Raw genomic sequence first — 12,920 nt, forward strand, 5'->3', positions numbered from 1 at the left:
AAAGAAGAAAAGAATTTCTACTTGCTGATGTCCCTGTAAGTCTACTAGTTACAGTGCACTGTCAGTCCCTAACATATTTATTTTGCATGTGACTTTCAACAAAATTTTGTTGATGAACATTTTTATCTTCATCATTTCAAAAAAGAAGAAAAGAATTTCTACTTGCTGATTTCCCTGTAAATCTACTAGTTACAGTGCACTGTCAGTCCCTAACATATTTATTTTGCATGTGACTTACAACAAAATTTTGTTGATGAACACCTTTATCTTCATCGATCCCAAAAGAAGAAAAGAATTTCTACCTGTTTCGATGCTGATTTCCCTGTAAGTCTACTGCTTACGTACAGTGCACTGTCAGTCCCTAACATATTTATTTTGCATGTGACTTACAACAAAATTTTGTTCATGAACACCTTTATCTTCATTGATCCCAAAAGAAGAAAAGAATTTCTACCTGTTTCGATGCTGATTTCCCTGTAAGTCTACTAGTTACAGTGCACTGTCAGTCCCTAACATATTTATTTTGCATGTGATTTTCAATAAAATTTTGTTGATGAACACCTTTATCTTCATCGATCCCAAAAGAAGAAAAGAATTTCTACCTGTTTCGATGCTGATTTCCCTGTAAGTCTACTAGTTACAGTGCACTGTCAGTCCCTAACATATTTATTTTGCATGTGACTTTCAACAAAATTCTGTTCATGAACACTTTTAGCTTCATCGATCCAAAAAGAAGAAAAGAATTTCTACCTGTTTCGATGCTGATTTCCCTGTAAGTCTACTGGTTACGTACAGTCCCTTAACATATTTATTTTATATGTAATTTTCAACAAAATTTTGTTCATGAACACCTTTATCTTCATCAATCCCAACAGAAGAAAAGAATTTCTACTGTTTTAAAATTTCAATACACTGACAATAAGATCGCAATTCTAAGTATCCTTCATCCTATTCGACTTCAGATTTTCCAGAAATATCCACCGTACGTAAAATTCAGACTCTAAAACGATAATCACAGCAGCTCTCTCTTTCTCTCTTCGGTATCGCATTTAAAACTAACACTCAATACGTGTAAGATTTAAATACTCAAACTATTGCTTGGCAACTAAGTGATTGCGGAATTTGTCAATACCACCTAATGACAAAATCCGCAATCACTTAGTTGCCAACCCAATACAATAGCACCAGTGCCAAACGTCTTACTTCTTTTCTAATCTCAAGATTTAGACATCAAAACTGACGATTCCAATCTCCCTTTTCAATCTCGAATTTCCTATCATCCTACCTAATCATAGCAACATCCTTCCTCGCTTTCCATCTGAAATCCAAAAGCTAAACTTGGACGCTAAACCCACAATCCCAGCTGCTAATGGACATCTGCTCTGCCTTGCAAGCATTTTAAATTTACAAAAAAGATCTACCTCCATCGCATCGTCAACTATCACAACCTCCATCATCCGGCTGCAAATCTTCATCAGAAAATTTCAATTAGAAGCCTCTCGCCGGCTGTTCCTGGACGACTCTTCCTGAAGGCACGTTCTCTTCTCAAGACAACCCTAGTTTGCTTTCCGTGTGCGTCACCGTGCTCGCATTAAATTCCAATCTGTAACATCGACGTGCGTTCGTTTCCACGCTTTAGGCTACGTTCGAAGAAAATGGGGAGGGTGGACGACGTCTGATTAGACGAGTTACTCGGCTGGGGGCGCGAAAGGAGCCGCCAACCGATGATGGTTTGCTCGGTAATTCTTGGCGGATCCATGGCCAGCAAAAAAGGCCACGGATCCAACGGTGTTTTTCACGATGGCTTGTTCCAGGCGTCTCATCAGTCACGTCGCCGGCTAGCAAAGCGGAGGCGCCAGCCCACAAGACTCTCCTTCGAAACGCCGATGTGTCAATTAATCCCTGCATCCCCCGGGATACGACTAGGCTAGAGGCTGGATTATCATTACCCTCCTTGCTATCTCCTTCCAAGGATGTGCCACCCTGCCGATCAGACACGGTATCTTCCTCCTGCGCCCACGAAGATGTTGTCTTCGTGGCAAGCAGACAAGCTACTCGTCGTCACCCCTTTTGCAATTAATATGGTCGCGATACCCGCAGTGTTCACGCGCTTCTTCCGTGGCTTATTCGAGTGTCGTGTGATAATTTTGAAGAATCTCTTCGAAGAAGAAGAAGAAGAATTTGACAGCAAGTGGCGTGGTTGAAGAGATGCTTTTGCAAGAGGTGGATTTTGATGAATGTGCATATGCTCGCTTAGTTTTTGTATCAAGTGTATAATAGTTGTGAGAAATGATGATTAATGATGGTGATGAAGCTTTCTATGATTCGGTGAATTTGAAATGATATCGGTAAATCTATGGACAGAATTGAAGAAATACACTTCGACGTCTGTTTCGTCTTGGATTGCATATTTTGCGTCTTCAAATGTTCCATAATTGTTTAACTATTAAATTGTTTAGATGTAAGTTTGTATTATTTCATCGGCAGCGATTATTCGAAGTGTGAATTTTCAAAAGACTAATTAAACGAACGACAATCGAAGTTGTGGTCCGGTTAACAATGGAAGAAGAAACTGGATATAATTCTTTAGTCAGATTTCCAGGTAGTTGAGAGCCTTAAACGCATAGCTTGACATTCCATCGCATCTTTACGATCTAACATTGTTGTCTAATTACAAAGTCCATGACAATGAAGTACATAGAGACAATGAAAATGTACTAACGAGGGAAAGTGTGGCAGAAAGAAACGGGAAAGTGCGGAGTCAAATGAGCCTCTCTGAAAGGATCAGACAGAGAGCCTTTCCCCTTAGAGAAATAACAAGTCCTTTTCCATTCAGCTATTTGTCATTATCATAAAACCCTAACAAATTTACTTCACCTTATTTCATTATTCTTTTCCAATAGATCACTAATCAAAGAATTTTCAAATGTAACTAACCTAACTAACCCAACCTACTTGATTCTGTTTCGTTCGTAAACCACTGGCCACTTCTTTGATTCTTCTAAATGTAACTAACCTAAGCTGAGATTCATTTCAAATGTAACTAACCTAAATAACCCAACCTACTTGATTCTGTTTCGTTCGTAAACCACTGGCCACTTCTTTGATTCTTCTAAATGTAACTAACCTAAGCTGAGATTCATTTCAAATGTAACTAACCTAAATAACCCAACCTACTTGATTCTGTTTCGTTCGTAAACCACTGGCCACTTCTTTGATTCTTCTAAATGTAACTAACCTAAGCTGAGATTCATTTCAAATGTAACTAACCTAAGCTGAGATTCATTTCGTTCGCAAAATACTATTACGACTATCTGACAGTTGCAGTGTGAGATATCAAATTCACTCCGCGTCGTAATATTCAAAATATTTATTCATTGATTAAATAGAAGAAATAGCCAAATGTATCTGAGACTTGCAATGAAGAGAGTGTCATAAAAAGTATTTAACAGTGTCTTGTAATCAAATTAATAATAAAAAACTACATCAGATAGAAGAAAATCAATCCTTTGACAATATTCTACCTAAGACTTACAATGAAGAGAGTGTCATAAAAATTATTTAACAGTATCTTGTGATCAAATTAATAATAAAAAACTACATCAGATAGAAGAAAATCAATCTGACAATATTCTACCTAAAACTTACAATGAAGGGAGTGTCATAAAAATTATTTAACAGTGTCTTGTAATCAAATTAATAATAAAAAACTACATCAGATAGAAGAAAATCAATCCTTTGACAATATTCTACCTAAGACTTACAATGAAGAGAGTGTCATAAAAATTATTTAACAGTATCTTGTGATCAAATTAATAATAAAAAACTACATCAGATAGAAGAAAATCAATCCTCTGACAATATTCTACCTAAAACTTACAATGAAGGGAGTGTCATAAAAATTATTTAACAGTGTCTTGTGATCAAATTAATAATAAAAAAGTACATCAGATAGAAGAAAATCAATCCTCTGACAATATTCTACCTAAAACTTACAATGAAGAGAGTGTCATAAAAATTATTTAACAGTATCTTGTGATCAAATTAATAATAAAAAACTACATCAGATAGAAGAAAATCAATCTGACAATATTCTACCTAAAACTTACAATGAAGGGAGTGTCATAAAAATTATTTAACAGTGTCTTGTAATCAAATTAATAATAAAAAACTACATCAGATAGAAGAAAATCAATCCTTTGACAATATTCTACCTAAGACTTACAATGAAGAGAGTGTCATAAAAATTATTTAACAGTGTCTTGTAATCAAATTAATAATAAAAAACTACATCAGATAAGAGAACACCAACCCTCTAACGATATTATAACAAACACACTACCCTGAACATTTTCTACATTTTTACATCTTACACACTTATTCTTCACACTTTTCCACACCTGAATTTCCCACAAACGCGTCAAAATTCATAATCCACTTGTAATCGACTTCGTCTCTGTTCCAAATATTTTACATCTTAAAATTTCCACATAGAAGGTCGGGTCATCGCGAAGGGGTGTCGTCCAGCGTAACGATAAGGTCCGGCAAGAGAGGGTTGAAAGGCAAAACGCGGCCAGGGGGAGGGAAATAGAGTGACAGAGAAAGGGAGAAGAGGTAGATAGAGACGACGAAGAGAGGATCGGTGGCAGAGTGCAGGCCCCGTGAGTTATGGCCGTCCCGACGCTCTCTCCCGTTGGCCCTGGGCTCAATTTACAGATGATTCCGCGTGTTACCGCCTGGCCAACGACTGGTTAACCTTCCTGCCGAACACTTAATCTTCCGACGTGTCCCGCGACCGAATCGGCCCGCGACTTTCCACGGATAACCGAGCCGACGACAGAGCAATGGCCTCGAGATAAATGGAAACAGAACACGGTGCCTGTTTTGGCTTCGTTTGGGCCATAAACTACTGGCCACCCCTTTGATCGCGCGACCTTGCGTCGAACGACCGCGTCGGGGTCCTCCGCCGTAGATTTATTGGTCCTCGATGGGACGACAATAGCCAACAAGTTGCTGGAAAATGGATCGTGGTCCTACACTGCCTCCTGTTTACGTTGATGTTACGTCAACGGGACAAAATTTTACTTGTACTAAATCAATTTACGTTATTCAATTCTATCAATCACATGTTGCGATTGCGATCAGTGATTGTTGTTATATTCTTGTGATAAGAATTTGGAATTTCTTCCGGGACGACTGCATTGTTCAATTCTATCAATTTTCTACCGCGAAGAAGTCACTGTAATTGTGTTGTTTCTTATGAATATTGAAGATCAGGACTTTGATATTATGTCAAGGGGACGAAATTTTACTTGTACCAAATCAATTTACGTTTTCAATTCTATCAATCACATGTTGCTATTGGGAAACAGTGATTGCTGTTATATTCTTGTGATGAGAATTTGAATTTCTTCTGGGACGACTGCATTGTTCAATTCTATCAATTTTCTACCGCGAAGAAATCACTTTTGTTATGTTGTTTCTTATAAATATTGGAAATCAGGACTTTGATATTACGTCAAGGGGACAAAATTTTACTTGTACCAAATCAATTTACGTTTTCAATTCTATCAATCACATGTTGCTATTGGGAAACAGTGATTGCTGTTATATTCTTGTGATAAGAATTTGGAATTTCTTCTGGGACGACTGTATTGTTCAATTCTATCAATTTTGTACCGCGAAGAAGTCACTGTAATTGTGTTGTTTCTTATGAATATTGAAGATCAGGACTTTGATATTATGTCAAGGGGACAAAATTTTACTTGTACCAAATCAATTTACGTTTTCAATTCTATTAATCACATGTTGTGATTGGGACACAGTGATTGTTGTTATATTCTTGTGATAAGAATTTGGAATTTCTTCCGGGACGACTGCATTGTTCAATTCTATCAATTTTCTACCGCGAAGAAGTCACTGTAATTGTGTTGTTTCTTATGAATCTTGGAAATCAGAACGTTGATATTACGTCAAGGGGACAAAATTTTACTTGTACCAAATCAATTTACGTTTTCAATTCTATTAATCACATGTTGTGATTGGGACACAGTGATTGTTGTTATATTCTTGTGATAAGAATTTGGAATTTCTTCTGGGACGACTGCATTGTTCAATTCTATCAATTTTGTACCGCGAAGAAGCCATTGTTATCATGTTGTTTCTTATGAATCTTGGAAATCAGGACGTTGATATTACGTCAAGGGGACAAAATTTTACTTGTACTAAATCAATTTACGTTTTCAATTCTATCAATCACATGTTGCGATTGGGAAACAGTGATTGCTGTTATATTCTTGGGATAAGAATTTGAAATTACTTCCGGGACGACTGCATTGTTCAATTCTATCAATTTTGTACCGCGAAGAAGTCACTGTAATTGTGTTGTTTCTTATGAATATTGAAGATCAGGACTTTGATATTATGTCAAGGGGACAAAATTTTACTTGTACCAAATCAATTTACGTTTTCAATTCTATCAATCACATGTTGCGATTGGGAAACAGTGATTGTTGTTATATTCTTGTGATAAGAATTTGGAATTTCTTCTGGGACGACTGCATTGTTCAATTCTATCAATTTTCTACCGCGAAGAAGTCACTGTAATTGTGTTGTTTCTTATGAATATTGAAAATCAGGACGTTGATATTATGTCAAGGGGACAAAATTTTACTTGTACCAAATCAATTTACGTTTTCAATTCTATCAATCACATGTTGCGATTGCGATCAGTGATAGTTGCTATATTCTTGTGATAAGAATTTGAAATTTCTTCCGGGACGACTGCATTGTTCAATTCTATCAATTTTCTACCGCGAAGAAGTCACTGTTGTTATGTTGTTTCTTATAAATATTGGAAATCAGAACATGTTCTGATATGGTGCGTATAAATAGGTGCATTTTATGCGTATTTCACGTAGATAAGAGACACCTGGGATTTATTAAAAATAATGCTATATCTCGTGGTATTAATTATTTCAAATAATTAAAGTTCATTGGGAACAGTCGTGAAGATTGACCCATCCAAAGCAGCGTTTATCTTTCATTTCCGCTGTAATCTCGTTCGAAGAATTTGAAGAAAGCACAAACATTAACAACTTCGTTCGATATTTCGAGAAGAAAGTTCAACCAAAAAATCGCACGTTTCTCAATTCCATGAATTAAGCAGAAGGTCAGGATGACACAAACAGTAAGTCACTTACACCGCTATCGATGTTCATTCGTAACACGATCCTTCGGAATTACAGCGTTTCCTGTTGCACAATTTCAAGACGACGATTGCCAACAACAGAGGAAATTGCGTTAACGTCAAATACAACGTCCTCGATAACAATTTTTCCTCGGGTGTTAAACCTTTCGAACAAAGATGCCAATCAACATGCAACATTGTTAAAAATAAACAAAAAAAAAAACACTGCTAATTTTCTAAGAAATTTGTCAACCCTGACCAAGATACACCATACTTCATTATCGACAAACCATCGACAAATGTCGAAGACAACCAAACGAAAAAGCTACTAATCGACGTTGACCAAAAGGTCGAGCAAACCAGAACGAATGACACAATGGTCGAAGACACCGAATTCCAAATTCTGCGCAGCATGTGCACGCGACGATTCTCGTTCCGGAAGGCGATAATTCAACCCGAATTGAAAGAGTTTTCGGAAGGCCCGCATGTGTCAGCCATCGGTCCATCGATTGTCTGTGCGGCAGGCTCACGTTTCGCCCAACGATACATCATAATTTGCCGGCGAATGTTTACGAATGCTTGGGAAACGCGCGGTTTTCGCACGTGACGAGGTCCAGATGCCGTCCCGTCGAGAAAAGGAGTGGCTGCTGGCTGTCATTAGCCGTCGGACAACGGGCACCCCGTGGCGAGCCGCAACGTGTCGCCGGACAGACGTTCCACATACGCGCGCTACGGGAATCATGGCGTTAATTGACTGGCAATGCGGTAGCTTCATCAGTGGACTGCGGATATTTATGCAATTTTATATTCTTACCAATGTAATTAAAAAAATAATATCCGAATAGAAATTCGTTTCTACTAATTGCTATAAATTCTCTGTTCAACGTATTACTATATACAGTTGGGTACTGAAGTTAGCGGACAGATACTAAGTTTTAGTTTTATTAAATATTATTTATTATTAAATGTAAGAGAAATAAGTAAGGAAGCGAATGACTAAAATTCTTAGAAATGGCGTTATAATACCGGAGAAGCATATTTAAATGCATAGAGTGGTATTTCAGTGTTCACGGTATACTTTACTGTTCTTTTCCCTCTGAAATAAAACCCTTAGAATATACAAATTTCGAAACGTGAACTTGCTAATTTTAAAATGTGGAAAAATATTCTAAATAGCATTTTAAAGTATACGTACTATTCTATATGTGGCGACACTCGACCACGGAACTTTCTAATGGCTTCGCGACACACAGCGCTGTATCTTCGAAGCGTAAGGTCGACACGCCTAATGTTCCATCGATATCCCTACGGTTCTTTCGCCGAATATTCGGAAGATCGCGTAACGCAGCAACCGTCGCGGACACCTAATAAACGCGTGCGTAGTGGGGATACGGAGGGGCAACAAAGAAAAGAATCCGTTTGGTTTCGAATGACAGATTCATTCTGCCTCGAGCTGCGAAGTGCGGAAGGTTAAGCGTCATAGCGAAGCAAACACAATTAGAGATATGTGATTATTGATTCTTGGTAGTTTTATTGTTATTTGTTGTTGATAGTTAATCGTTAATCGTTAATTATTGACTGTTAATAGTTTAATAAACTTATTGTTGAATAACCACCTTCACCAACATACTACCTCAGTACTAATTTTCGCTAAATAATCTATGTACTATAACACTAGTGCTAGTTTGATTAAATTTCATTGACTATATTTCAGTAGATTTTTGTATTCCTAGTATCTAAAAGTGTATGAACATTCGCGGTGTATTCATTGTTATTTGGCTAAATAATATACGTAGTATAAATAAATAAAAACTAAGTATAACACTAGTGCTAATTAAACTTCACAGATGCTTCCACTGACTATATTTCTATAGATTTTTGTATTCCCAATTTCTCTAAAAGTGTATGGACATTCGCGGTGTATTCATTGTTATTTGGCTAAATAATCTACGTGCTATAAATAAATAAAAACTAAGTATAACACTAGTGCTAATTAAACTTCACAGATGCTTCCACTGACTATATTTCTATAGATTTTTGTATTCCCAATTTCTCTAAAAGTGCATGGACATTCGCGGTATATTCATTGTTATTTGGCTAAATAATATACGTACTATAAATAAATAAAAACTAAGTATAACACTAGTGCTAATTAAACTTCACAGATGCTTCCACTGACTATATTTCTATAGATTTTTGTATTCCCAATTTCTCTAAAAGTGCATGGACATTCGCGGTATATTCATTGTTATTTGACTAAATAATCTACGTGCTATAAATAAATAAAAACTAGGTATAACACTAGTGCTAATTCGATTAAACTTTATTGACTATACTTCCACTGACTATATTTCTGTATTGTACTCCTAATATCTAAAAGTGTATGAACATTCGCGGTGTATTCATTGTTATTTGGCTAAATAATATGCGTACTATAAATAAATAAAAACTAAGTGCTAATTAAACTTCACAAATACTTCCACTGACTATATTTCTATAGATTTTTGTATTCCCAATTTCTCTAAAAGTGCATGGAAATTCGCGGTATATTCATTGTTATTTGGCTAAATAATCTACGTGCTATAAATAAATCAGAACTAAGTATAACACTAGTGCTAATTAAATTTCACATATACTTCCACTGACTATATTTCTATAGATTTTTGTATTCCCAATTTCTCTAAAAGTGCATGAAAATTTGCGGTACATTTGTCGAAGAAGCGTCAGGAATAGTGTTGTGGGCGTTTGCTAGATCTTCATTGGAATTGGCCATCGCTGTGTTATAACGAAGGTACGCGCCGCCTGGTAATACGAGTATCGATACTACCGATTCGACAATCAACCGCTGTGTTTGGGCACTGGCGATACTAGTGACGTTGGTCTTAGGTTCGATAACGAATCCACGGTCAACGAGAGGATAGATATACTTGCTCACACAATACTCGCTACTCTACTCGCAAGAAAGGATGAATTTTTGTCCCGATGATGCCACCGAGGAAAACTATGATGGGGTGTGTCTAAGGACACGGGAGTACAGCCTTCGTTCCAAAAGTAAGGGAAACTAACGTCCCTGTCAATTGGTCAATTTGGGACAAAGACTGCCTGTCCGTTTGAAAACTCTCAATTACCGAAAAAACCCAGGTTTTATAGCGGGCCCTCGGGCTAACTGGCCTTGTGCTATGTAAGTTCCTCGACATTTGGTATTCCATGGTATGGAACCGTTGACCGCGGCTACGTTCGGCGGCTGATGGTCGCCTTGAGCCCAAGTTTCTTATCACAAATCGCAAATAAGTACAATTGGGCAGAATGACAGCGAATTGTTTAATTACAACTGTAATCTTTAATTACAATTTTACGGATCTTCCCGAAGTTCCAGAGGGAAGGCTCCGGTGTCCTTTCATCTGCGACATATTCATCGTTATTTGGTCGATGGTTCAATTATCCCGTGAACTATCATGCTGACGTTTGTGGGTGTTGGTAATTGCTCGGTTAAATGGAATAGCTTTTGGTGCGATCGGAGGTCTGTTAGGGGTAGCGAACGTAGCATCTAGAAGACTATTTTCACTCGTGTTTACGAGCTCTCTTCTGTAATTGATTTATACCCTACAATTGCACACCATTAAATGTCCTGTCCGAAGTGAATAGAAGGTTGATAGGTGTTGATGAATGACGGATCGCTGATCTTTCTTCGGTGCACGTTCGTGCTCAACAATGACACGTTCGTTAATGTGTAAAAGGGGTGATTTTACGTTCTAGTGGCCTGATTCCTGACTCAGTCTTTATGGCCAGATTGAAGATTGATATATAACAATTGTAATAACGTTGAGAAGCTGCGGGAATATTAAGGATAATTGTAACGCTTTTTGAGTCACAAATGAGGGATTTCTGAGATTGTAAAGCCGCGTGCAGTAAAAATGGTAATGGAATCCTATGGGCTCGCGTTAATTGACTCGAACGTTCATCGATTCACCGCAACGAGACTTGGACCAAACGAACCCCTGAAACGTTTGTAGGGTCCTCGTAATTGATATTGTAACTTACATGGTACAGTGTAATCGTGTCTGTCGAATTACAAGTGGGGTGCCTTTTAGGTCCATTCGTCTGCCTCTCAACATGCAACCTTGTATCATCATGTGGAACTCATTTAGAATTGAACTCTGCTCAATTTTATCTGTTTCTCCAAAACACTTCTAAATAATATCAAATTACGTCTATTTTCGTCCCTTTCCCGAATTTCTTTCCATTAAACAATTGAAAACCGTCGTAACAATAAATACATCAATTTACAAGAGGGTGTCAAATACTATTAACAGTACTGGCACGATGATTCAAAATTTATAATTTCCATTATTCCATTAAAATCTATTTCCATTATTCCACCTACGCAATGAAATATCCCTACGATCGAACTGCAGCCCCTATTTTCCTACTTTTTCAATTCTTTCTCACGAAAAGCTTCAAAATCTCGCGATGACAAAAGTCCGCCATTTTCCAAGATTAATTCCAATTTTCACTGTTCTCACTTACCTTGTTGGTTGCTTTTCCGTGTAGTCTTTTTCTCTTTCATCCACGGGTACTCGGGCACGTTGACGGACGGATCGGCGACCCCGTGAGGGTCCATCATAGCGTGGTAGCCAGGATGATGGGATCCAGGGCTGATGGATCCTCCGGTTCCTGGAGAGTGTTGAAGGCTCGCGTCGCCAGCCAGCTGGGGCAACGCGGTCATGAACTCCGCCATGGAGGGCTGGCTGTTGATGAAGCCTGTCTCCGCGGAGCCGCATGTCGGATCCATGGCTGGGTGATGTGTCCCGTGCGGGGGCAGCCCGGCTGGGGCACCTGCCCCCGCGGCCACCGTGGCCAGCCAGAAGCCACCCCCTCCGTCGTTCGCCAGGACGGGTGTCGTCGGCCTCGTCTTCACGCTCGCGATCTCCTTACCCGCGTGGACCAACGCCTCGAGCTGCCTTCCGGCTGGCTGCACGCTGCCGCAACCGTCCAGCTGCGTTGGATCCTCACGGTTCTCTTGCTGATGCGACGACAGTTGTTCTTTGCCTCGCATAGACGAGGATACACTGATTTTTATATTCTTCCTTGCTTGCGTAGAGATAACGGGGTAGTTTGATTGCTCAATATTTTTCTAGTATTTGTAGTCTCTATTTTCACTGTAACCGACGAGCTTGGTCTAGCTGTGCCATCAGAAACACGAGAACGATATTACATCCTGAAAGAATCCTTCGCACTGCAGTTTCAGCATACACCACGAGTCATAATCGCGTGTTCACTTAGCACGAGCAATATATCGCCGGCGACGAAAACCGAAGGACCTTGGCCAGGTCCAAACCGTTGTTCACGACAGCTGCTTCCACTTGGTGCATTCACGGGGCCATTTCTCCGTCGAGTTCACCGCAGATCGAAGCACGACGGCACACAGAACACTCGCATGTCCGCGAAAACTCACCCCGCAGCTATCACACCTCGTAGCATCACATAACCTGGTCCGTGCGGCTCAACCACATAACGCGAAAGCACACTTTCACAGAGGAAATCGCTGCATCGGTATACAGACGTTACGCTAAATCGGCAGCACTGAGACTGGCGCGCACTCGATCGCATACACTACGGCTACCAGGAGCGTTCCGATCGGCCGGAACCCAGGCAGGCAGGCAAGCAGGCAGGTAGGCAGGCAGGCTAGCTGGCTGGCTGGCTAGGCAGGCGAGCCAGCGAGCGCAATGTA

At 39.2% G+C, this 12,920-nt stretch overlaps 1 protein-coding gene across 1 annotated transcript in view; it reads right to left on the minus strand.

Annotated features, from left to right (window-relative positions):
- LOC126875347 (homeotic protein proboscipedia) overlaps window positions 1-12,693 on the minus strand; it is a 67,874-nt gene extending 55,181 nt beyond the window's left edge. The window contains exon 1 of the mRNA XM_050638246.1: window positions 11,717-12,693. Within this exon, the coding sequence (XP_050494203.1) occupies window positions 11,717-12,245 (529 nt within the window). The 5' untranslated portion in view covers window positions 12,246-12,693. The remainder of the gene's footprint in view (window positions 1-11,716) is intronic.
- Between the last annotated feature and the right edge of the window lie 227 nt (window positions 12,694-12,920).

Source organism: Bombus huntii, chromosome 18, assembly GCF_024542735.1.
Source record: "Bombus huntii isolate Logan2020A chromosome 18, iyBomHunt1.1, whole genome shotgun sequence".
NCBI lineage: Eukaryota > Metazoa > Arthropoda > Insecta > Hymenoptera > Apidae > Bombus > Bombus huntii.